The 22,167-nt window shown below is 60.1% G+C and overlaps 1 protein-coding gene across 7 annotated transcripts; it reads left to right on the forward strand.

The window, feature by feature from the left end:
• The first annotated feature begins 633 nt into the window (after window positions 1-633).
• GRAMD2A (GRAM domain containing 2A) lies at window positions 634-17,060 on the forward strand. Of its 7 annotated transcripts, XM_070054735.1 has the most exons (13): window positions 933-1,244; window positions 6,066-6,212; window positions 7,824-7,915; window positions 8,364-8,547; window positions 8,840-8,915; window positions 9,378-9,481; window positions 10,118-10,216; window positions 10,415-10,486; window positions 10,905-10,967; window positions 12,119-12,263; window positions 12,409-12,511; window positions 13,968-14,072; window positions 14,244-17,058. In XM_070054735.1, exons 4-13 carry the CDS (start codon window positions 8,434-8,436, stop codon window positions 14,254-14,256), a joined length of 894 nt encoding a protein of 297 aa, XP_069910836.1. In that variant the 5' UTR covers window positions 933-1,244; window positions 6,066-6,212; window positions 7,824-7,915; window positions 8,364-8,433; the 3' UTR covers window positions 14,257-17,058. The 7 variants fall into 7 exon arrangements, with proteins under 7 accessions (XP_069910832.1, XP_069910835.1, XP_069910830.1 ...); XM_070054729.1 differs by having other exon boundaries at window positions 929-1,244; window positions 10,118-10,486; window positions 14,244-17,059; XM_070054732.1 differs by having other exon boundaries at window positions 931-1,244; window positions 10,118-10,486; window positions 14,281-17,058.
• The last annotated feature ends 5,107 nt before the right edge of the window (window positions 17,061-22,167 follow it).

Raw genomic sequence — 22,167 nt, forward strand, 5'->3', positions numbered from 1 at the left:
CCCACCCTGCTGGTCAGAAGGCCAGTGTCCCCCTCCCCCCCGCCTTCCTTTTCTTGATTTGAGAGGCAGGCGGGTGGAGCGCGCATCTGTTGGTTTGCTCCCCAAATGCCTGCAATGGCTGGAGCTGGGAACTCCACCCAGGTGTCCCGGGTGGGTGGCGGGGCCCTGGTACTGGACTCCTAAAGCGTCCCCCAAGATTCCGATGGAGCCCCTCATGCTTTGTTCCTTCAACAAGCTCTGCAGGTGACTGCAGTGTGCACCCGGCAGGTGCTGGTAGGGCACAGCAGAGGGCCCTTTCTCCAGGGAGGGGAGGTGGGCAGCGGGCTGCGCGGGCGGAGGCAGGGCTGGCGGGGGCCTGGGCACTTGGGGCTGCAGCGGGAGCAGGAGTCTTCCCAGTTCTGCCCAGGATGGGGGGTGGCTGCTTCTGGGGCTCCTCGGCTTGTCCTCGCAGGGGCCTGCTGCTGGCCTGCATCTTCTGTGGGCTCCGGCCGCTGTGCTGGGGCTCACTGGGCCCCTGTGTCCTGCCAGCTGTGGACAGCAGGACCTGGGGGATGCCCTCATCTCAGGAGTCCTGGAGGAGTCAGCGTGGAGCACGTGGCACCTCCCACCCCGCCCGTGGCCACGCAGGCTGCCAGGCCCTTGCTGAGGCTTCAGCCACAGCGCCCGAGGCTGGCGCACGCCCTGGGGGAGGCCCGCCCTCTGGCTGGGAAGGGCTGGGTGAGCCGCGGGTGCTGCCTAGGCGTGGATGGCCAGGGGAGGGCGGCTGAGTGGACGCTGCAGCAGGGACGGGAGGGGCCCAGCCTGGGCCGGCGCCCAGATCCCCCTCCCACCCTGCCCTCTGCCATTTGCTCTGCCTCCCACGCAGGGCCCCTGTGAGCCGTCAGCTGTGCTGGGTGAGTGCCTGGTGCTGCTCGCCTGGGCTCCTGCCGGGAAGGGCCCACTGCGGGTGACCGGCAGCCCTGCCTCTTCCTCTTCCTCACCTCTCCTCCCCCCTTCGGGTTGTCATCACCCCTCTCTCTCTCTGGTCTGTCTCCTGCTTTCCTTCAGCTGTGAGCTGGGACGCAGAGCCGGGGCCAGCCGCGCCCCCTCGGACCTGGGAGCCAGCTGGGGGAGGCAGTGTGCGCTCAGAGGCAGTGAGTGCTGGCCAGTGTGCACCCCAGAGAGGGCAGCTGTGCTGGTGAAAGCAGGGAAGGCTTCACAGGGGAGGTGCCACTCCCAGCTGAGGCTTGAGGCATCCTGAGCAGGTACGCGTGTGTGTGGGGGGGTCCAGGGCGAGTGAGCAGACCAGGTCTGGAGCTGCACAGGAGCGGGTGGCGGGTGGTAGCTGGGGGGAGCAGCAGGAAGGTTGGGAGGGAGCAATGGGATGGCCGGGTGTAGGACGGTTAGCGGGAGAGCGGCAGGGTTGGTCCCGGCCCTGCTGGGAGGGGCCGTCCAGGGAGGGCACGGCTGTGTCCGGGAAACAGCCCCGGGCAGATCAGCCGCCCAGGGGCTCTTGGGCCCTGAAGGATCTCCTGGGTGTGGGGTGGGCAGCGGTGGGTTGAGCTCTCAGCGCAGCTGATCTGAGCAGGCGTTGCTCAGAAGGGAGCAGACTGAGCGTGATGTGGGCTCCTGGGCAGCTCCTGGGCAGCTGCTGTGGGTGGCGGGGTCTGAGCCCAGGGAGGATTGCAGCCTGTCTGGGTGTTCTGAGTCTGGGGGAGGCCTTGCAGAGCAGTCAGGCCCCGCTGGCTTTCTGGGCTCTCTGCCTCTCTCCCCTCGTCTCCCTGTCCCACACACCTGCCATGTGGGCTGCCCCTTCCCACAGGAGGCTCCAAGTGGGTACCTGTGCCCTCCTGAAGGAGGGCAGTGCCCCACCTCCACAGCGCCTGCCTGGCCTCTCTTGGCGGCTCTCCCGCCTGCAGAGCAGCTCAGCAAGGGAGGGCTGCGTCCCGGGAGCTTTCGGGTCTCTGGCACCTGATGTGCAAAAAATCCAGCCACACCCCCACCTCCCACCGCTCTCCATCCCACTCGCTGCAGAAGGTCTGCTTTTGTGGCCCTGGACTCAGGGCCCTGAGAGTAACCCCGCAGTCTAGATGGCTCCGGGCAGCGGATGGGAGCCTGCGGGGTTCTCGGTACACAGGGCCTAAGCAGCTGGCTGCAGGGGGCGGGGACGGACAGAGGCTGCCTCCCGGGCTGGAGGCACCAGGTGAACCCCTCTTCCTGGCTCCACAGGCGAAGACCCACCTGGGCTCCTCCCACTGCCTGCTCCCATTTCTTTGCCTTCCTTCTGAGCAGACATTGCAGGGAGGAGAGGGGAGGACTCAGTGGAGGGTCTGAAATGGAAGATGGTGTCGAAAGCCGTCTCTATGACAGGCGGGGTCTCCATCCCAGGGCATGATGGGAAGGGCTGGAAAGTTCTGTCACCGCCCTGCTGATCACATGGACAGGAGTTGCTTTTACTTATTTTGTATTCTTTTAATTTGCATTTATTTATTTTTAAGATTTATTTATTTATTAGAGAGGCAGATTTACAGAGAGAGAGAGCTTCTGTTTGCTAGTTCACTCCCCAAATTGCTACAATGGTCAGAGCTGGGCTGATCTGAAGCCAGGAGCCGGGGGCTTCTTCTAGGTCTCCCACACGGGTGCAGGGGCCCAAGCACTTGGACCATCTTCCACTGCTTTCCCAGGCCATAGCGGAGAGCTGGATTGGAAGTGGAGCAGTTGAGACTTGAACCAGCGCTCATATGGAGGCCACAGCGCCGGCCCCCAACTTGGATTTATTTTCAGTGAGGATCACGTCCTCGTGGCCCGGGGAGCTCATGCCTGGGGTCATGCGACCACGGGCCCTATGGGGACAGTGGCCCATCCAGGGGCTTTGTTCACCCGGAGATACTCAGTGAGCAGAGGGTCTACACCGGATCCTTCAGCTGAGCGGCGCTCTCTGCAGTTTTAAGCTCACGCAGCAGAAACTCCACACTCTTTTTGGGCCACTGACCCTGAGGCCACCCCCCTGCTCGGCCTTGGCACACCCCCCAGCTGCACCCTCGTGAGGGCGGAGTGGCACACGTGGCTTCTGTCATGCGATGTCTCACACACTCGGTGGCTTTTTGGATGTGCATACCCCTGATGGCCTGGGCAGTTCCTCGGGGGTTCTCTGTTTTGTGAATGACAGCTACAGGGGCTGGTGCTGTGGTGTCGTAGGCTAAGCCTCCACCTGCGACGCTGGCGTCCCATGTGGGCGCTGGGTCGTGTCCTGCTAATGGCCTCAGAAAGCAGCAGAAGATGGCCCAAGTGCTTGGGCCCCTGCACCCACATGGGAGACCCAGATGAAGCTCCTAACTCCTGGCTTCAGATCAGCCCAGCTCTGGCCGTTGTGACCATTTGGGGAGAGAAGATAGAAGATCTCTCTCTCTCTCCCACTGTTTCTCCCACTGTCTGTAACTCTGCCTGTCAAATAAATAAACAAATCTTAAAAAAAAGAAAGAGAAGGCCGGTGCCACGGCTCACTAGGCTAATCCTCCACCTGTGGCGCCGGTACACCCGGTTCTAGTCCCAGTCAGGGTGCTGGATTCTGTCCTGGTTGCCCCTCTTCCAGTCCAGCTCTCTGCTGTGGCCTGGGAGTGCAGTGGAGGATGGCCCAAGTTCTTGGGCCCTGCACCCCATGGGAGACCAGGAGAAGCACCTGGCTCCTGGCTTTGGATCAGCACGGTGTGCCGGCCGAAGCACCGGCCACAGCGGCCATTGGAGGGTGAACCAATGGCAAAGAAATACCTTTCTCTATGTCTCTTTCTCTCTCACTGTCCACTCTGCCTTTCAAAAAAGAAAAAAAAAAAGAAAAAAAGAAAGAGAAAGAGAAGATAAAAGAAAAATACGGTTTCAGAGAGAGGGGGGCACACAGAGAAAAATCTTCATTCACTGGTTCACTCCCCGAATGGTTTCAATGGCCAGGAGTTGGCCAGGCTAGAGCCAGGAGCTTCTTCCTGGTCTTGCATGTGGATGCAGGGGTCCAAGGACTTGGGCCATCCTCTGCTACTTTCCCAGGCCACAGCAGAGAGCTGGATCAGAAGTGGAGCAGCTGGGACTCGAACCAGTGCCCTTGTGATAGGCGGTGCTGCCAGGCCAGGCCCTTGTTTTTTCTTAATACACATTTTTCATGAAGTTTTGGTACCAAAATAAATTCATTTTTTAAAGATTTATTTTATATTTTTTAAAGATTTATTTATTTATTTGAAAGTCAGAGTTGCACAGAGAGAGAAGGAGAGGAAGAAAGAGAGAGAGGGGTCTTCCATCTGCTGGTTCATTCTCCAGTTGGCTGCAATGGCTGGAGCTGCGACAATCCAAAGCCAGGAGCCAGGAGCCTCTTCTGGGTCTCCCACACGGGTTCCGGGGCCCAAGGACTTGGGCCATCTTCTACTGCTTTCCCAGGCCACATCAGAGAGCTACATCGGAAGTGGAGAAGCCATGATTCGAACTGGTGCCCACGTGGGATGCCGGCACTACAGGCAGCGGCTTTACCTGCTAAGCCACAGTGCCAGTCCATGAACTTTTTTCCAAAAAAGATTTATTTATTTAAAAGCCAGTGTCAGAGAGGCATAGTGAGAAAAAGAGAGAGGGAGAGAACCTTCATCTGCTGGTTTATTTTCCAAACGCCCACAGCAACCAGCAGGTCTGGGCCAGGGCCATAGCCTGGAGCTCCATCCGGGTCTCCCACATGGGAGGCGAGGCCCAAGTGTCTGAGCCGTTATCCACTGCTTCTCAGGCGTAGCAGCAGGGAGCTGGACTTGAAGCAGCGCTCTGCTATGGCATCCTGGTTCCCCAAGCAACGGCCGTGCTGCCCCCTCCCAGTGAAAGGACACAGACCAAGGGAGAAACAGAAGGTGGGCGAGGTGGGTGGGACCTGGCCCACAATCACTGGTGCATAGACAGGAAAGACACCACAGACAAGAGGCAAATGACCAGCTAGGGACGATGTTTGTAAAGGTGCTAAACTAAAGATGAATATTTCCGGCTGGTGCCGCGGCTCACTTGGCTAATCCTCCGCCTGTGGCGCCGGTACCCCGAGTTCTAGTCCTGGTCGGGGCGCTGGATTCTGTCCCGGTTGCCCCTCTTCCAGGCCAGCTCTCTGCTGTGGCCCGGGAGTGCAGTGGAGGATTGTCAGGTGCTTGGGCCCTGCACCCCATGGGAGACCAGGAGAAGCACTTGGCTTCTCGGCACAGTGTGATCAGAGACAGCACACAGAGACCTTTCTGTCTCTCTCTCACTGTCTAACTCTGCCTGTCCAAAAAAAAAAAAAAAAAAAAAAAAAAAAGATTAATATTTCCAACAAAGAATGTATATGAGAGTCATATAGGTGATCCACAGGTGAAATTCCAAAGGTTAGTATATATTTGCAGGGAAAAAAATCCAGCCTACCAGGAAGCAGCACTACAAATGAAAACAGCATTGGGAGGCTGGCACTGTGGCACAGCGGGTTAAAGCACTGGCCTGTAGCGCCGGCATCCCGTATGGGCACCAGTTCTAGTCCCGGCTGCTCCACTTCCGATCCAGGTCTCTGCTATGGCCTGGGAAAGCAGTAGAAGATGGCCCAAGTCCTTGGGCCCCTGCACCCATGTGGGAGACCGGGAAGAAGCTCCTGGCTTTGGATCGGCGCAGCTCCAGCTGTTGCGGCCATCTGGGGAGTGAACCAACAAAAGGAAGACCTCTCTCTCTCTCTCTGTAACTCTGTCTTTCAAGTAAATAAAATAAATCTTAAAAAAAAAAAAACAGCATAGTGTCAGCATGGTGGCACAGTGGGTTATGCTGTGGCCTGCAGTGCCAGCATCCCACCTGAGTGCTGGTTCGAGTCCCAGTTGCTCCATTTCTGATCCAGTTCCCTGCCAATGTACCTGGGCAGGGAGCAGGAGATGCCCAAGAGCTTGGGCGTGGGAGACCTGGGTGGAGCTGCAGGCTCTCTGGCTTCTGCCTGGCCCAGCCCTGGCTGTTAGAGCCACTTGGGGAATGAACTAGTGGATGGGCGAGTCTCTCTCTCCTTCTCTTTCTCTTTCCCTCCCTCCCACCATCCTGCCTTCTCCCTCTTGATCACTGCACAGGTGAGAGGTATGGCGCAGCAGAGGCGACGGTGACGCCAGGTGACTGGTGTGGCCCCTGCGTTCTCAGGCTAAGTTCACTTCTGAGGAATTGGTCCCTGGCGTCAACAGTGACCTGGAAAACTGCCCTGGAAGCTCGTGGAGCAACAGGTGTAGGCCACGGGGCGGGCATTCGGCTCAGCACTTAAGTGACCCCCAGGCTTGCCTGCTTCCGTATCTGTGTCTGCTTTCCGCTCCTGACTCCAGCTTCCTGCTGACGCACTCCGTGGGAGGCGCACTGATGGCTCAAGGACTTGGGTCCCTGCCGCCCGCGTGGGAGACCTGGGTGGGGTGCCAGGCTCCTTGCTTCAGCCTGTTCCAGCTCTGGTTGTTGCGGGTGCTTGGGGAGGGAACTAGTGAGCAGAAGATCTGTCTTCCTCTGTCTCTCTGCCTTTCAAATCAAAATTTAAAAAAAAATTTAATAAAAATCGAATTTAAAAAATGAGGTCTAAAAGTTATGTGCCACGTGATCCACAATATGTATTTTATGCAGAAACCTTTTCTTTGGGTGACTTATTTATTTATTTATTGTTAAATATGTAACCCACTGTGGCACAATGCCAGCCCCATTTGGTGATCATTAAGGAATTTTTTTTCTTATGGGTGATTGTGAGCATATATATATATATATTTCTCACTTTCTATAATGAGCATAAAAAATCAAGGGGAAAAAAAAGGCATGTGGAAGTTATCACTCCGGCCAATGAACTGAGGATCCAAGGGTGGGGTCAGTGGTGCCACCATCCCCGTGAGACCCAGTAAGCGCAGTCACATGACAGGTTCTGATAAGCACATTGCGAGGTGCTAACTTTGACCCTGTGCGAGCACCCTCAGGGTGCGTGCACGCCCTGACGTCCCTGGAGAGGCAGTGTCAGGGACCACGGTCCCCATGCCTGTCTGCTGCTAAGTGTCAGAGCCCTCCGTGAGGCCCGGGTTAAAGGCCCCTGGCCACAGGGCCGTGGCTGTGCCGGTCGTGTGGGTGGGGTGCCCTGGCTTTCTCTGTGGAGCACGGCACGGCCTGTCCCTTGGTGGCCTCCGTTTGCTCATTTGTAAGGTATTGTGCCGGGCCTGGCAGAGCCTGGGGACAGATGGGACTTCCTGGTCACAGCTGATTGCGGCCTTGCAGGCGACGTGCCGGCTCCAGATCGGCTGAGGGCCCGGCTGCTGCAGCTCCGTAGAGCCCGAGCCTTGGCAGAGCAGGAGTGAAGGGACTCACGGCCCTTTCCCTCGGACATTTTTCAGATGCTTTGGCTCTCTGTGGCCACCTGCGGGCCCTCCCTCCCCCACTGCTCAGCTGGGATGAAGCTGCCCGGCCCACGTCCCTTCCCAGAACCCAAGGGTTTACAGAAATGCTGCCGGGCACCTCTGAAACCTTCCCTTGCAGTCGTGAGCAGGTGCCTGGTCCTGCCCTCCCGTGGGGCTTCTCCAGGGCAGGGCTGGAGGCCCACTCCGCCTGGGTTCCCAGCTGGCGGACTCTGGCCCCGGGGCTGTTGTGAGTGAGTTTCCTACTGGGCCAGGTGCAAACTGAAGTTCAGCTTCCAGGAAAGGAGGCTGAGAGTGCCTGAGGCTGCCGGCCGCTCCTCAGCGCCCCCCAGAACCTCTGCTGCTGCTGCCCAACCCTGAAAGTCTGAGCCTGGCTGTGTGGGGGTGGGGCCCGGACAGAGGCAGCTGCCCCGACTTCCCCAGACACTCCCTTCCAGCAGTGCATCTGCTTCTCCCTAGCAAACAGCTCATGCCCGGAAAGACGGCCTCTCTGGGGAGCCCTGTGTCCTGCTAAGGAAAGCAGGTCGAGTGCCGGAACCTCCAGCCTGCAGGTGAGACCCCTCTGGCTCAGAGGTGCAGACAGCTTGGGGGGTGGGGAGCCCCCAGCAGGAGACCGCTAGGAAGGGCGCCCCAGGCTGAGACCTTGCAGGGCCGGCCAAGGTGCTTGAACCCGGCAGAGCACAGCCTTCTCGGGTCCGAGCTTCCTCCTGCCCACAGGGTTTGCATTTGAGCGCCACCCCTGTGTTCCCACCTGGCCAGCCTCCGGCAGCTGTGCTCAGCTACTCCATGCACAGCTCTGCGCCCAGCCGCAAGGCAGCAAGTTCTTCCTGGACCCCCGGCTCCCCACCCCCACCCCGCCCCCAGGCTGGGCCCTGCACCTGCACTGCTTGCCCCTCTGCCTGGCCCTGAGCCAGACACTGGAGTGAGTCCCAGACGTCCAGGGGTGGGCGACTCCTCAGCCTGGCAGCCCATGCCCTTCTCATTTTGCTGTGTTCCTAGAGAGGGGCTGGAGTCTCCAGTCCCTGCGCAGAGCTGCTGGCCCGAGACCCAGGCAGAGTGGGCACGGAGGATGCGTGGGCAGGGCTCCGGGGCCGCCTGTCCCTGGAATGCAGCGTCCACTTGCAGCCTGCACTGGCCAGAGGGCTCCAAGGGCGGAGAGATAAAGAAGTGTGGCCGGGCAGGGGTAAGTGTGCAGGGCTGGCTCCCCCACCCCACCCCCGAGGGCCTGGCCTGCCTGCACCCGGGCTCGGTGACATTCGTCTGCTTGGTCACCCAGACCCATCTGTGCGGTGGTGAGGGGAGCAGAGTAGGGGGTCCCCTCCAGTCACAGGCTGCTCTCAGGACTTACGTGCTTGGAATTTGGCTCCTGGTGTCTGCAGGCGGAATCTCTAGGCCTCCCGGTATCCCTTCCTGGTGATGAGAGAGGGCCCACGGGGCTCCCAGGGCTTCTCCCACCAGCCGGCATGTGTTTGCAGGCCCTGCTGAGTAAGTCGAACCAGCAGTACCACAAGCTGTTCAAGGACATCCCCGCCGAGGAGACGGTGCTCAAAGGTGAGCTGTGGCTGGAGCGGCAGCCAGGGTGCTGGGGCCTGGCTGCCCCGCTGCTTCTCCAGAAGGGAGAGCCGGGGCTGGATTGTGAAGGTCCCTGCAGGCGTGCAGGCGCCCAGCCCTCATGCCTGCTCTGCTCCTTGCTGTCTCCTTGTCTCCGGCTCAGGCCCTCACTGAGCGTACGCAGGGAGCAGCTGGCCAGCCAGGGCCCTCTCTCCAGGCGGGTAGGATGGAGGCTTCTCCTGGAGCCGAGAATCCAGGATTGACATTCCCGCAGGGACCTGTGCAGCCTAGGGGGCCTGGAGGCGGGGGAGGGGGGCCAGTCTGGCTCCTGCTGAGATGCTCTTAGAGCCCCAGGGGAGCAGACTGTTTGGGGAGGGAGGAAGCAGCCAGGCTGAGCTGGACTCTGGGCTCCTGGGCTCGGGGCTTCTGGTCAACCTTGCTTTTCCCCTGCTGCTCTCCCAGTGTGCTCCTGCGCCCTCCAGAGAGACCTCCTGGTCCAGGGCCGGCTCTACATCTCTCCCAACTGGCTCTGCTTCCACGCCAGCCTCTTCGGCAAGGACATCAAGGTAGGCACGAGGGGGAGGGCTGCCCCCGCCCCTTCTAGAATGCAGAGACCTCGCACGTGGCCTGAACTGCTCAGACGCTCCTGCAAGTGTCTCGAAAGGCCTCGGGGGCCCTGGCACTGGCGTCCCGAGACAGCGCGTTCCCAGCCCGCTTCCGCTAGTGTGGCCTGGGAAGGCAGTAGAAAGTGGCCCAAGTCCTTGGGCCCCTGCCACCCTCATGGGAGACCTGGATGGAGTTCCTGGCTCCTGGCTTCAGCCTGGCCCAGCCCTGGCTGTTGCAGCCATTTAGGGAATGAACCAGTGGGTAGAAGAGCTCTTTGTCTCTCCCTGTCATGCTGCCTTTCAAATAAATAAATCAATCTTTTAAAAAAGAATAGTAAACTAGGCCTCGGGCATTGGAGGGAATGTCGCACGCGGGAGGTGGCCGGGAGCCCCGTCACTAGGGCTTGGGATTTGCCAGATGGCCTCGTAGCTACGAGGGTCTGACCTCACCGAGCGCCCCGCAGTGAGGTGCTGGCTGGGCAAGGTGGGGTAAGGGGAGGGTGGTGTTCCGGTGCCCCGTGCCTGGGGTCAGGCTGCCGCAGAGCAGGGGCCGTGGCGCACGGGGGAGGCCTGAACGAGCGTGCGCCTCCCTCTCAGGTGGTCATTCCAGTGCTGTCGGTGCAAATCATCAAAAAGCACAAGATGGCGCGGCTGCTTCCCAACGGCCTGGCCATCACCACCAGCACCAGCCAGAAGGTCTGTGAGTCTCCAGCCGGGTCCCCGCCCAGCCCCGCTCCCAGCCTGCCCCGGCCCACTCCTGGGTCTTCCCTTCTGCCCGCCACATGGCTCTCCAGGGGCAGCTTGGGCTGTGGGGCAGCCGGCGGAGGGCTCCTAGCCGGGGGTCTTGCTTATCCTCATGGACCGCTGTCACCGCCCGTCTCCTTCCACGTACAGTATGTCTTCGTGTCCCTGCTCTCCCGGGACAGCGTGTACGACCTGCTCAGGAGGGTCTGCACGCACCTGCAGGTGCGGAGCTCAGGGGCAGGAGTCAGGCCAGGCCCGGATCCAGGTCCTGGGCAGGGCTATGGGGTGGGGGTGGGGGTGGGGGTGGGGGGTGATGTGTCCAGTCCAAGGAGCAGGCGTGGGTGGAGCTGTGTGCCTGGGCTTGTGTCTTGGTGTGGCCAAGGGCCTTTGTGGTCCCCATGGGTATCTGTCTGCACAGATAGGAGCATGGGGCAGCTTTGCTGTGGCCCCGGCCTCTGGGGAGGCAGAGGGGCAGTCACGTGGGGTTTACCCCTCTGCTCCGGTGTTAAGTAGGGCTCCCGCAGACTCTGGGCGCTGGGTGTCACGGACGCAGTGGCTGCATGGAGGTGAAGCCCTTTCCTGGGTGGGGGGATGCTGGTGCCTTCCGTGCCTGACCCTGCCCGTTTCCTCCCCTGCTCAGCCTTGTAGCAAGAAGACTCTGAGTGTGCGGAAGTGCCCAGAGGAGCCCACGTGTGAGCCTCTGGTGAGAGCAGAGCCCGGGAGCACAGCCTGTGTCAGGGCCTCCCCGGAGGGGCGCGCAGCGTGCAGCGGGGTCACCAGGCCAAACAGCCTGTGCCGTGCCATGCCAGGGGGTCCCCCAGCTCTGCCGGGCTCCCTGCCCTGCAGAGCAACCAGGTCCTCGGCAGATTTGCTGGCCTTCCAAGAAGCAGGGGAGCTGAGCCCACGGAGCACTGGCCAGGTCGGGTCCCGCCGCCGTGTAGATGCAAGGCCAGCACCCGTCTGCTAGGGAGGGGGTGCCCTCTGGGGATAGAGATGTCCCTGGGAGGAGCCGGAGGCCGTCCCTGTGGAACCTGGCCAGACGTGGCCACAATTTGCTAAGGTTCCAGCAGTTTCCTGTGGCGGCCGGGGCCCTGGGTACCCACAGATCAGTTTCTTTAAAAAAAAAAAAACTTTATTTATTTATGTGAAAGAGAGAGAAAAAGAGGGAGGTTTTTTTCCTGCATCGGCTGGGCCATTCCTCAAATGCCAACAATAGCCAGGGCTGGACCAGGCTGAAGCCAGGAGCCAGGAACTCCAACCAGGTCTCCCAGGGCCTCTGTCCCTTGTGAGTGGGAGGATCCAAGTACCTGGGCCCTCGCTTGCTGTCTCTCTGGCACATTATCAGGAAGCTGGAGTGGGACTGAAAACCCAGGCACTGTGATATGGGATCTGGGTGTCCCTTGAGCGGGGTCACTGCTGAGCCAGGTTTCTGGGGCAGGCACAGGCTGGGTGATTGAAGTGTCCTTTGGTGACTGTCAAGTGTGTCACCAGGCATGCGGTGTGCTCATTAGCATGTAGCAGATGGAAGGTGATGTTCCCGTTTTTGTTGATGGGGTCTGAGTGCCCTGCCCAGGTCAGTGAGCCGCTGACCTGAATTGCAGTGGGGACTACGAGAAGCCCTAACTTACCCTGCCGCAGCCCTGCTGTGCCAAGCCTTCTTGGGCTGGGAGCGCGGGGGCGCCTGGTTTGGCTCACATCTGAGATCCCACCGTCTTCCAAGACAGAGGGGCCGGTGTGGTCCCTGCTGAGGAGCGGCATGTGGTTGCCATGGCAACCCCTCCACCTGCTTTGGTCCCCTGGGTGTGGGCGGGAGGGGGGAGGGGTGGCCATCAGTGTCCCCCGTCTTTTTGGCAGGAGGTTCGCATCCCCGAGATGAAGTGGAGGAACGTGTGCCCTGCCTCCAGGTCCCTGTCTCTCCCAGATAACATCCCGTGTGTCCCTCGGGCGCCCACAGACTCCACAGACAGCCTCTTCCCCTCCAGGAAGCCTCCGGGGTCTGGTGAGCCCACGGGGACTTAGCTGACTTCCCACGAGATGAAATGGCAAAGCCGAGCAGCTTCAGACAATGGCGGAGGGGGGCCTGGCCCTGGCAGGGGTGGGGGTCCTGGCTACCTAAGCAGGTGCCTACTGTTTTTTTCTGGCAGAGGCTGTGGCCACCGCGGAGGACCCACTGCAGTGGGAGCCCCCCAAGAGCAGCCCTGAGCTGAGGCTCTGGGATTCACGGCTCCTCAAGGTCGTCTTCGTGCTGTAGGTGGCGCTGTGGGGAGGAGGGCAGCCCACCCCGTGTCCAGGGGTTTGGAAAGGGCCCTGGAACAGGGGAGGTCATGGTCAGGGGCTTCATCCGGGTCTCCCACATGGGTACAGGGACCCAAACAGTTGGGCTATCCTCCGCTGCTTTCCCAGGCACATTAGCAGGGAGCTGGATGGGAAGTGGAGCAGCTGGGACTTGAACTGGTGTCCATATAGAATGCTGGCATGGGCTTAGCCTACTATGCCACAGCTCTGGCCCCAGTTTTTGTTATTTTTAAGAATACTTTATTTTCATTTTATTTGAAAGGCAGTAGAGAGACAGAGAAGCGGTGAAAGGAGAGAAACTGAGAGAGACAGAGAATCTTCATCTGCTGGTTCACTCCCCAGATACCTGCAGGAGCTGGGGCTGGGGCAGGCCAAAGCCAGGAGTCAGGAGCATCCAGGACTCCTGTGTGGATGGCGGGTGCTCAAGTTCCTAAGCCATCACCTGCTGCCTTCCAGGGTATGCGATAGCAGGAAACTGGATCAGAAGCGGGGCCAGGATCTGAACCCAGTTCGGATATGGGATGCAGACATCCCAAATAATATCTTAACTGCCTACCTCCTCCATTTTTATTCTTTATAAGATTTATTTATTTATTTGAGAAGCAGTTACAGACAGAGAGTGGGAGAGACACAGAGAGAGGTCTTCCATCTGCTGGTTCACTCCCCAGATGGCCACAATGGCCAGGGCTGGGTGGACTGGATCCAGGAGTCAGGAACATCGTCCAGGTCTCCTACACGGGTGCAGGGGCCCAAGCCCTTGGTCCATCTTCCGCTGCTTTCCCAGGCCACAGCAGAGAGCTGGCTCAGAAGTGGAGCGGCCACTGCTGGTGCTGCAGGCAAAGGGTTTACCTACTATGCCACAGCGCTGGTCCCGTCCATTTTTATTCCTGAAATTAATTCAGGGTGAAGGCTATGCTGTGGGGAGGGGCTGGCGAGGGAACTGCTGAGAGGAGGAGGAGCCGCTGCTCCGAATGGGGACACCAGGGAGTGGCCGACCGTTGGCTGGGGGAAAGCCTGCCCAGGGATGATCGTGGCCTCCTGGCTGCCCACCACGAGGGCCTTTTCTAGAACCCCTGGCTCCCTGGGGACGGTCCAGGCACTGGCCAGGGCAGTGAGCGTGGCGGGAAGTAACAGGAACAGCCAGCCCCCCCCTTCCCCTCGGCGTCCCACCTGCTCTGGGTCAGCTGGCTTGTGACTCACTTTCAACACCTGCAGGGGCAGTGGGCCTTCCACCTTTGGGTACAGAGGAAGTGGGGACAGCTGTGGCTGTCCGGGCTCTGCCGGAGCACCCAGGACTGCTGGGCTGTGAGGATGCCTGCTAGGCTGTCGGTCCCCAGGGTTGGCGCTGGTGCCTTCAGTCACCCTTTTTCTGGACGGAAGGCTGAGCCCTGCCCGTCCCTCTCCCTAGGATCTGCTTCCTGGTCCTGGCCTCGTCCTACCTGGCCGTCCGCATCTCGCGGCTGGAGCAGCAGTTGTGCACCTTCACTTGGGAGGGCCCGGTCCCGGGGCACAGGTGAGGCCCTGGGCTCCTGCTGCCCTTGGGTGTGGGTGGAGGTCAGGGTCGGGGCCTGGCTGCACTTGACCCCGTCCTGAGCCGGCTCGCTGGCTCTCAGCGGGGGTGGGGCCCAGTCTCCCGGGCGGAAAGGCTTCCCCAGCCTCACGCCCGTGTCCATGTGTCCTTCAGGGCCCGTTCTTGATCCAGGCATCTTTGCTGTGTGCAGGTGACAGCTGCTTGCCCATCGTCCCCACTCCTTCTCCAAGAAGAACATTCCATGGGACCTGCATTGTGGTGTAGCAGGTTAAGCTGTGATGCCGACATCCTGTATGGGCACCAGTTCAAGTCCTGGCTGCTCCACTTCTGATCCAGCTCCCTGCTATGGCCTGGGAAAGCAGCAGCAGATGTCCTGAGTGCTTGGGTCTCTGAACCCATGTGGGAGACCCAGAAGAAGCTCCTGCTCCTGGCTTCGGATCGGTCCAGCTCTGACTGTTGCAGCCGTGTGGGGAGTGAACCAGCTGGTGGAAGACCTCTCTCTCTCTCTCTCTCTCTCTCTCTCTCTCTGCCTTAAAAAAGAACAACATTCCGGGTGCTATCCCTTCGGCTCACGCTGCGGCTGGGCTGATGGAGTCTGAGGACATTCTAGACGCCCTCCCCCACGCCCCCTCAGCGAGCGAGCTGAAGCACCTGTTACAAGGTGGTGGCTCCTGCAAGTTTTGGGGCTCCAATGCAAAGCCAGATTTTTGGAACGAGTTGAGGAATTCTGCGCACAAAGCTTCAGCAGCCACTTCAGTGCGAAAGAATCCAAGTTGCGCCTTGGGAGCCATTCCAGGGCCGGCGGCCACGCTCTGTGTGGAATGCAGCTCTGTCACGCGGCCACTCCACAGCGGGCTGTGCTGGTGGGACTTGCGGGCTCTCTAGGCCCTGGGAGTCCCTGCTACAGAGCCGTGCGGGGAGCCAGGCGTGGGGCACTGGCGGAGAGGAACTGTGTCGCTCTGTGGTGAGGGAGAGACTGCCCACACAGGGGACGGTGGCTGGACTGTGAAGAGATGGACAGCCCAGCGTAGAAGTCCTAGCTGCCACTTTCTGGCGAGACGGGAGGCCCTGGAGCAGCACGGTGGCACTGGGTCTCCCCGTCCCCCAGGGTCCCACACGTTTCCAGGGTGTCCCAGGCCTGGGAGGGGGCGACAGGAAGGGGTGGGTGTTGAGCTGAGGTCTTGCTGTACTCTCCCTGCTGACACCCCTGGCGGCTGGGCTGGGGACTGCAGGACCGGGTTCATGCATGCCACCTGCAGGCACTGTCAGGTGTGGGGAGGCTCTCGGTGACGAAAGTGCCGGTGTCCCAGGTGGGCCTGGTGCGGCGCAGCAACCTGGCCGAGGGGCTACCTGACACCTGCGGGGACAGGACGGTCTGGAAGGGCCATCACAGGAGGTCAGAGGTATCAGGGAAAGTCACCGGCTGTGCCACAGGTGGTGTTGGAAATACCACAGGCTTCCTCTCCGTGGACACCAAGAGGTTAATCAGGGGCCGAAGTTCAGGTACAGACTGTCCACTGCAGAGCCGGGACTATCTGTTCTGCTTGTGACGAACCCCGGGGCCTTGGTGATATCATGCTTCCCTGTCACTGTCCTGGCTTCAGGGCTCAGCGCCAAGCCTGGCTGTGCACGTGGCTGGCACACGATTGTTGGTCTCAGCCGAAACTCAGGTTCAGGCCTCACTGTGCCGCCCCAGATAAAGGCCGCACTGTGTTTGGAACCAGCCCCCTTCCACGGAGTCTTCAGGGGAAGAATCCTGCCCCGGCGCTTCCACTCCCTGGGTTCTGGAAAGGCAGGGGGAACAGGCCCATTCTCTGGGCCTTGCCAGGCTGCGCAGAGGCCGGGAGGGGCCGGGCCGGGCCGGGTCGTGCGTGGCTCTGCCGGGGTGCTGGCAGCCTGGTTTCCTGCCATACGCCAGCCCTGGGGAGGCTCAGAAGCGTGCGGTGGAGGAGGTAGCATTGGAGGCCTGCTTAGGCCCGGGGCTTGGCTGGTGTGGGCCTGGCCCTCTCTGTTTCTCCCTCTTGTGCCCCGGCCTGGTCCCCTGAGGCCCCTGTGCCTTTGTCACTCTGATTCACGAGTGAGGGGTGCTTATGGGACCTGCTTACCTTGGCCGGTGCTCCCTTGAGGCACCCAGAGTTGGGCTTAGCCACTCTTGGGTTGGCCCACTGTGGCGTCAGCTGTTGAAAATGTGTTCAAATGAAAAGACAAAAAATAACAAACAAACAAACCCGCAGGATTTTCTCGTGTCCTGTGGAATGGGAAGTCGGTTTCCACCCTTGCTCGGTACTGATGGGACAGAGGGCCCACGTCATTCCCAGAACCCCGGCTGCTCTGCCGACCTCCGGGACCTGTGGCTGAGCTGACTCGACCCCAGGCCCGCAGAGTAGCGTCTCTGACTCCCATAGCATTGTGCACTATGCTTCAGACGCGGGAATTAGTGTGTAAAATTCTAAGCCAAAACTCCCTGTGACTTTTCCTGTGACATTAAGCCTAGCGGGAAAGGTTAAATCCCAATTTTTTTTTTTTTTTTTTTTGGAGGGAGGGGGCATTTGGCCTGATGGTTGAGATGCCCGCGCCTCACGTCAGAGTGCTAGCTCTGACTCCAGCTCCTGACTCCAGCTTCCTGCTAATACAGGCCCTGGGGGACGCCAGTGGCTGGGTCCCTGCCACACCCACCTGGGAAAGCCAGATTGAGTTCCAGGCTCCCTGCCTTTGATTCAGCCATGGTGGGCATTTGTGGAGTGAACAGGCCGACAGGAACTCTGCCTCGCTTTCGCTGTCTCTATGCCTCTCAAATAAATAAATATTCCAGTTTGGGTCCTATTCCCTGTCCTCTCCCTCTCCCAAGTCCCCAGCTAGCAGTGATTCATTTTTTTTCCCATAAATATGTGTGTTCAGAGCTACCGCTAGACCCAACATCTTGTGTCCCCAAAGTGCTGCACTTACCCAGGTGAACGTTGACTTCAGAGTGAATACGTAAACATAATTCCAGGCTCTGATTAAATTCCATGAAGGAGAGGAACGGTGATGTGAGGTAAAAGGGATGTGGCTTTACATTTTCTTTTTCACTTTATTTGGAATCAACCCAGGTCTCCCATGTTGGGGTGGGGGGGTTGGCTTGAGACCCAAGTACTTGAACCATCACCGGCTGCCTTCCAGGGTGTGTGTTGGCAGGGAGCTGGATCAGCAGCAGAGGGGCCAGGATCTGAACCCAGGCGCTCGATAAGGGACGCGGCCATCCAAAGCTGCGGCTTCACTGTGGCGCAGGTGCCGCACCGGGAGAAGGCTGTTGGAGCGCTCTCGGGGTGACGCGTAAGGCGCGCCTGGGAAAGAGCATTCCTGGGGGAAGGTCCGCTGCTGCGGCAGGCGGCACAGCGTGGGCATCTGTCCAGGAGCAGTGGCCTCCCCAGGGTTCCAAGGCACGGGTCCCGGGGCGGAGAGGGACGTGGAAAGCGGCTGGAGGGGTCAACCCCAAAACACAGCGTCCGACAACCTGACAGGCAGGCTAAGGGTGTGAAGAGACCCTTCTCTAACAGCGGAGGATGCTTGCTCATCCCATGCCAGCCGCTCATCGCCAGGGAAATGCAAGTCACAACCGCAGTTAGGGTGGCGGAAGCCGGGGGCGCTAGTGAGGTGCCGAGTCATGGAACCCTGGAACCCTGGGCAGTACTGGTGGGCATGCGACCTGGTGCGATCGCCATGGAAAATCGTACAGTGACTCAGAAATTAAAGACAGGGACAGGGCTTTAGCTTAGCAGCTAAGCCACTCACTCCGTGGGACACCTGCATCCCGTATCAGTGGGTTCAATTCCTAGCTCTGCTCCCTATTCCAGCCTTGGGAGACACCAGGTGATGGTTCGAGTAGCTTGGTCCCTGCCACTCTTGTGGGAGACCTGGACTGACTTCCTGGCTGCTGGCTTTGGCCTGGCCGTTGTGGTGGGCATTTGGGGAGTGACCTAGAAGATGGAAACACCATCTCCCTCTTTGCCTCTCAAAGATTTTTCTGAACGTAAAAATGGAATTACCGTATGGTTGAGCACTTGCCCTTCTGGGTATGTACCCCAAAGAGTCAACAGCAGAGTCGTGGAGATGTATGAGGACCCCTGTGCATAGCCGCGTCCATGGTTTGTATAAACAAGTGGGTCTCTCTGCGAGGCAGTGGCCTTCCGCCTGGAGAAGCGAGGCCGATCCGACTGGGTGAAGGAACAGGAAAGCAGGGCAGGGACCTGGAGCAGCAAATTCATGGAGGCGGCTGCCGGCGGCAGGGGAGGGGGCGGTGAGTTGTTGGGTGGGCACAGAGAGAAGCTCTGTCTGCAAGGTGCGGTCTTGGACTTGACACGCTTGCATTGCTACACCTGAACCCGCGGTCAGTGTTCTGTGCTGTGAATTTTATCACCGGTGTCAACAGGAGAGAGAGAGGTGGGGGTCTGGGCTGACCTGCTGGGGGCTGGTGGGGCAGCTCGGTGGCTGCGGAAGCCAAGTGCCTGCTTTCCCTAAAAAACGAACACCTGGACGCAGCGTGGCCGGGGTCCTGCAGACTCAGTCCCGAGGGCCCGGGGCCGCCAGTGCCCCCTGCACAGTCCTTAAGTGGAGGAATGAAAAACCTGGGGAGCTGGGGACCACACCCAGGCCTCCTCCCGGTGGGGAGGCCCCGGGCTGGGGGCCCGGCGTCCGGAACCATGGGCTCAGGAGCCGCGGCTCCACCGGAGAGTCCGGGAGCCGGAAACCGCGGCCGCTCTCCTCCCACGGCAGCGGGAGCCCTGCCCGCCGGAGGGGCCCAGAGCAGGGAGGCCGGCCCTGGCGTGGAGGGCGGCGGTCAGCCCGGAGACCGCGAGCAGGACGAGGTGGCAGTGGCCCGCCAGGGGGCAGCAGAGCCCTGCACGGAGCCCCCGGGCCCCGGGTGAGTCACAGAGCCCGCTCTCCTGCACCCGCAGGGCCCCGGCGGCCGCGGCGGGGAGAAGTGGTTCCGGGCCCGTGCCGGGTCCAGCGCACCGGCGTGTCCCCGAGCAGGAGAGCCCCCGCGCCCTGGTCCTCGCCCCCCGTCGCGGTCTGGGGACACCGCGAGAGCTCGCAAGGAGAGCCTATAGGACGCTTTGGCCTGGGGATGGGCTGCCCAGGGCCCACGGACACAGGGGCACTCCTGCCGCGTGTCTGTGAGCAGCGCCGTCCGTGCGCGTGGACCTATGTGCCTTGTGTTTGCGTGCGTGTGGGCGCATCGTGTTCACGCCGGCGTGCACATTACATGTGTGCGTGACTGTGTCACTGTGTGTGACGCTAACACAGCTCTGCTCTGCCTTGTGTGCACACCAGTGTATGTGTGCAGTGCATTGCATGCATGTGCGTGCAGTGTGTGCGCATGCGTACGTGTGGGTGCATCATGTGCATGTGTGTGCGCACCGTGGTACCTGTGTGGGTGCATGTGGACTCGTGTGCACGTGTGTGCACATCTGCCTGCATGCACACGCATCACACCGCGTGCGTGTGGTGTGTGCACACATGTGTGTTGTATGCCGTGTGCACCTGTGCCTACAGGTGCGTGCTCATCTGTGCACACACGTGTGCATTTGTCTGGCTGGGGGGGCTCAGGTGCAGAGCCAGGCAGGGGAGCTGTGTTCATGGGCGCAGCAGCCCAGGCGTTCGTCCCCAGAAATGCTCCCCCCTTCTCGTATTTATCTGGAGTGGGCAGGCTGGGCCCCGAGGCAGGGAGGTGAAACCGTCAGGGTCACACAGGTTTTGTCCGCTGGGAGGCAGAGGCGTCTGCAACTGTGAAAGCGGATAAGAGCAAGCTGACTTCTTCCCCTGTGCCCGCCTCCCAGGGAGGATCCCGCCCGCTGGGCGCCCGGGCTGGGCGGGCTGGCATGGCTCCGCGCCTTCCTGGAATGGGCTCCTTCTTGTTTGCCACTCGGTTCTGGCCCGAGGCCAGCCGCGGGCTGCTCGGAATGCCATGCCCCCTCCCTCGCCCTTCCAGGAGGGAGACAAGGCTCGCTGTCTGCTGGGGGAGGGCCGGGTCCTCGCGGCAGCCGCCCCCCGTGCCGCGAGCTGCAGCAGCGGAGAGCAGAGGCGCTTACGGAACACGGGAGAGGGCGTGATGGCAGCTTGGGCCGCTGGCAGCCCTCCGCGTGGGCCCGCGCGGGCCCGAGTGGGCAGCGCTCCTCACAAGCTGTTCATTAACTCGCTCACTGCACAGAGGCTGGCTTGGGCACCGCTTGGGGAAAATGTGACACCCGCTGCGCCCGGCGTTCAGCGTAGCATGAAGGGTGCTCATGGGCGTCGGGTTTCTGATGGAAGTTTTTCTGAGCCAGGCTAGTCTGACGGGTGCGCGCTGTCACCCCTGCGTCTGAACAGCGCCCGGAGGTCCTCCCTGGGCCCGAGTGACCTCAGCGCCCGCACGCACGGCCTCGCCTGAATCCACACAGCGATGCGCCACCCCCCCCCCCGCCCCCGCTCTACGCGGTGGACACTGAGATGGAGCTTATGCAGGCTGCAAGGAACAGCTGTGGGTGTGGCGGGGGAGGGGAGGCACTGGCGCGCGTGTGCAAGGCCCGGGCAGGCGGCCTCAGGGCGCCTGGGCTTTGCAGAATGAGTAAGATCTGGATGGGGTAGGAGGCGGGGAGGAGGTAGGGTGGTGGTGGTGGTGGGGGGAGCAGCCAAATCCCCATGGTTTCCAAGGCCAGTCCCAGAGGGGAGATCCATCCTTCTAGCTGGGTGGGGCTGCCGGAGCTTAGCAGTGATGCTCAGGTGGTTGGGCCCCGGCCACTCACAGGGGCAGGACGTGGGTGCAGTTCCAGGCTCCTGACTTCGGGGCATCTGGAGAGTGAACTAGCAGATGGGAGCGCTCTCTCTCTCTCTTGCTGTCTCTCTCTCTCTCCCTCTCTCTCTCTTTCTGTCACCTTTCAAATAAAATGGCAATAAACAAGTGCATAAAAAGTTAAAGGGGGTGGCATTATGGTTGAGTCCTGGATGCTCCACTGTCTATCCAACTCCCTGCTAATTCACCTGGGAAGGCACCAAGTGCTCGGGCCCCTGCTACCCATGTGGGAGACCCAGACGGAGCTCCAGGCTTCTAGCAGCCCTCTGAGGAGTGGACCAACAGATGAAAGATCCCTCTCTCTCCCTCTCTCTCTCTCTCTCCCTCCCTCTCTCTCTCTCTCTCTCTCTCTCAGTGTGTGTCTTCCTCTCTAACTCTGCTTTTCAAATAGATCTTACTTTAAAAATCTAAATACCTGGGGCTGGCGCTGTGGCGCAGCAGGTTAAAGCCCTGGCCTGAAGCACTGGCATCCATATGGGCACCGATTCTAGTCCTGGCTGCTTCTCTTCCGATCTAGCTCTCTGCTGTGGTCTAGGATAGCAGTGGAAGATGGCCCAAGTCCTTGGGCCCCTGCACCTGTGTGGGAGACCTGGAAGAAGCTCCTGGCTCCTGGCTTCAGATTGGCGCAGCTCTGGCCGTTGTGGCCATCTAGGGCGTGAACCAGCAGATGGAAGACCACTGTCTCTGTCTCTACCTCTCTAACTCTGTCTTTCAAATAAATAAAATAAATCTAAAAAAAAATGTAAGTACCATAGAATAATCTGGACCACAGATTTCCAACCTCAGTGCTGTTCTTTTTTTTATATTTATTTATTTATTTGAAAGGGGGAGAGAGAGAGAGAGAGAGAGAGAGAGAGAGAGAGTCTTCCATGAGGTGGTTCACTCCCCAAATGGCCGCAGTGGCTGGAGCTGGGCACAGGTGCAGGGGCTCAAGGACTGTGGTCATCTGCTGCTGCTTTCCCAGGCCATAACAGAGAGCTGGATTGCAAGTAGAGCAGCTGGGACTTGAACCAGCACCTGTATGGGATGCTGGCACTGTAGGCGGCGGCTTTACCCACTATGCCACAGTGCTGCCTGCTCCACCGACCCCAACCATGATATTCTTTGTGATAGGATTTCCCAGTGTGTTTGAAGATGCTTAGCCACACCATTGGTCTCTGTCTACCTGATGCCAAGTGCACCCCCTGCCCCTGGCTGTGACACCCACAAATGTGGCCAGCCCATTGCCAAGTGCCTCTTGAAAGCAAAACTGCCCTTGGTTGAGGGTCC

Source organism: Oryctolagus cuniculus, chromosome 12, assembly GCF_964237555.1.
Source record: "Oryctolagus cuniculus chromosome 12, mOryCun1.1, whole genome shotgun sequence".
NCBI lineage: Eukaryota > Metazoa > Chordata > Mammalia > Lagomorpha > Leporidae > Oryctolagus > Oryctolagus cuniculus.

Coding starts and splice junctions, on each gene's coding strand:
- GRAMD2A (XM_070054731.1), top strand. CDS start 8,434: ATGCGTGGGCAGGGCTCCGGGGCCGCCTGTCCCTGGAATGCAGCGTCC. Junction 10,487..10,904: donor GGGTCTGCACGCACCTGCAG/GTGCGGAGCTCA, acceptor TCCCCTGCTCAG/CCTTGTAGCAAGAAGACTCT. Junction 12,264..12,408: donor CAGGAAGCCTCCGGGGTCTG/GTGAGCCCACGG, acceptor TTTTTCTGGCAG/AGGCTGTGGCCACCGCGGAG.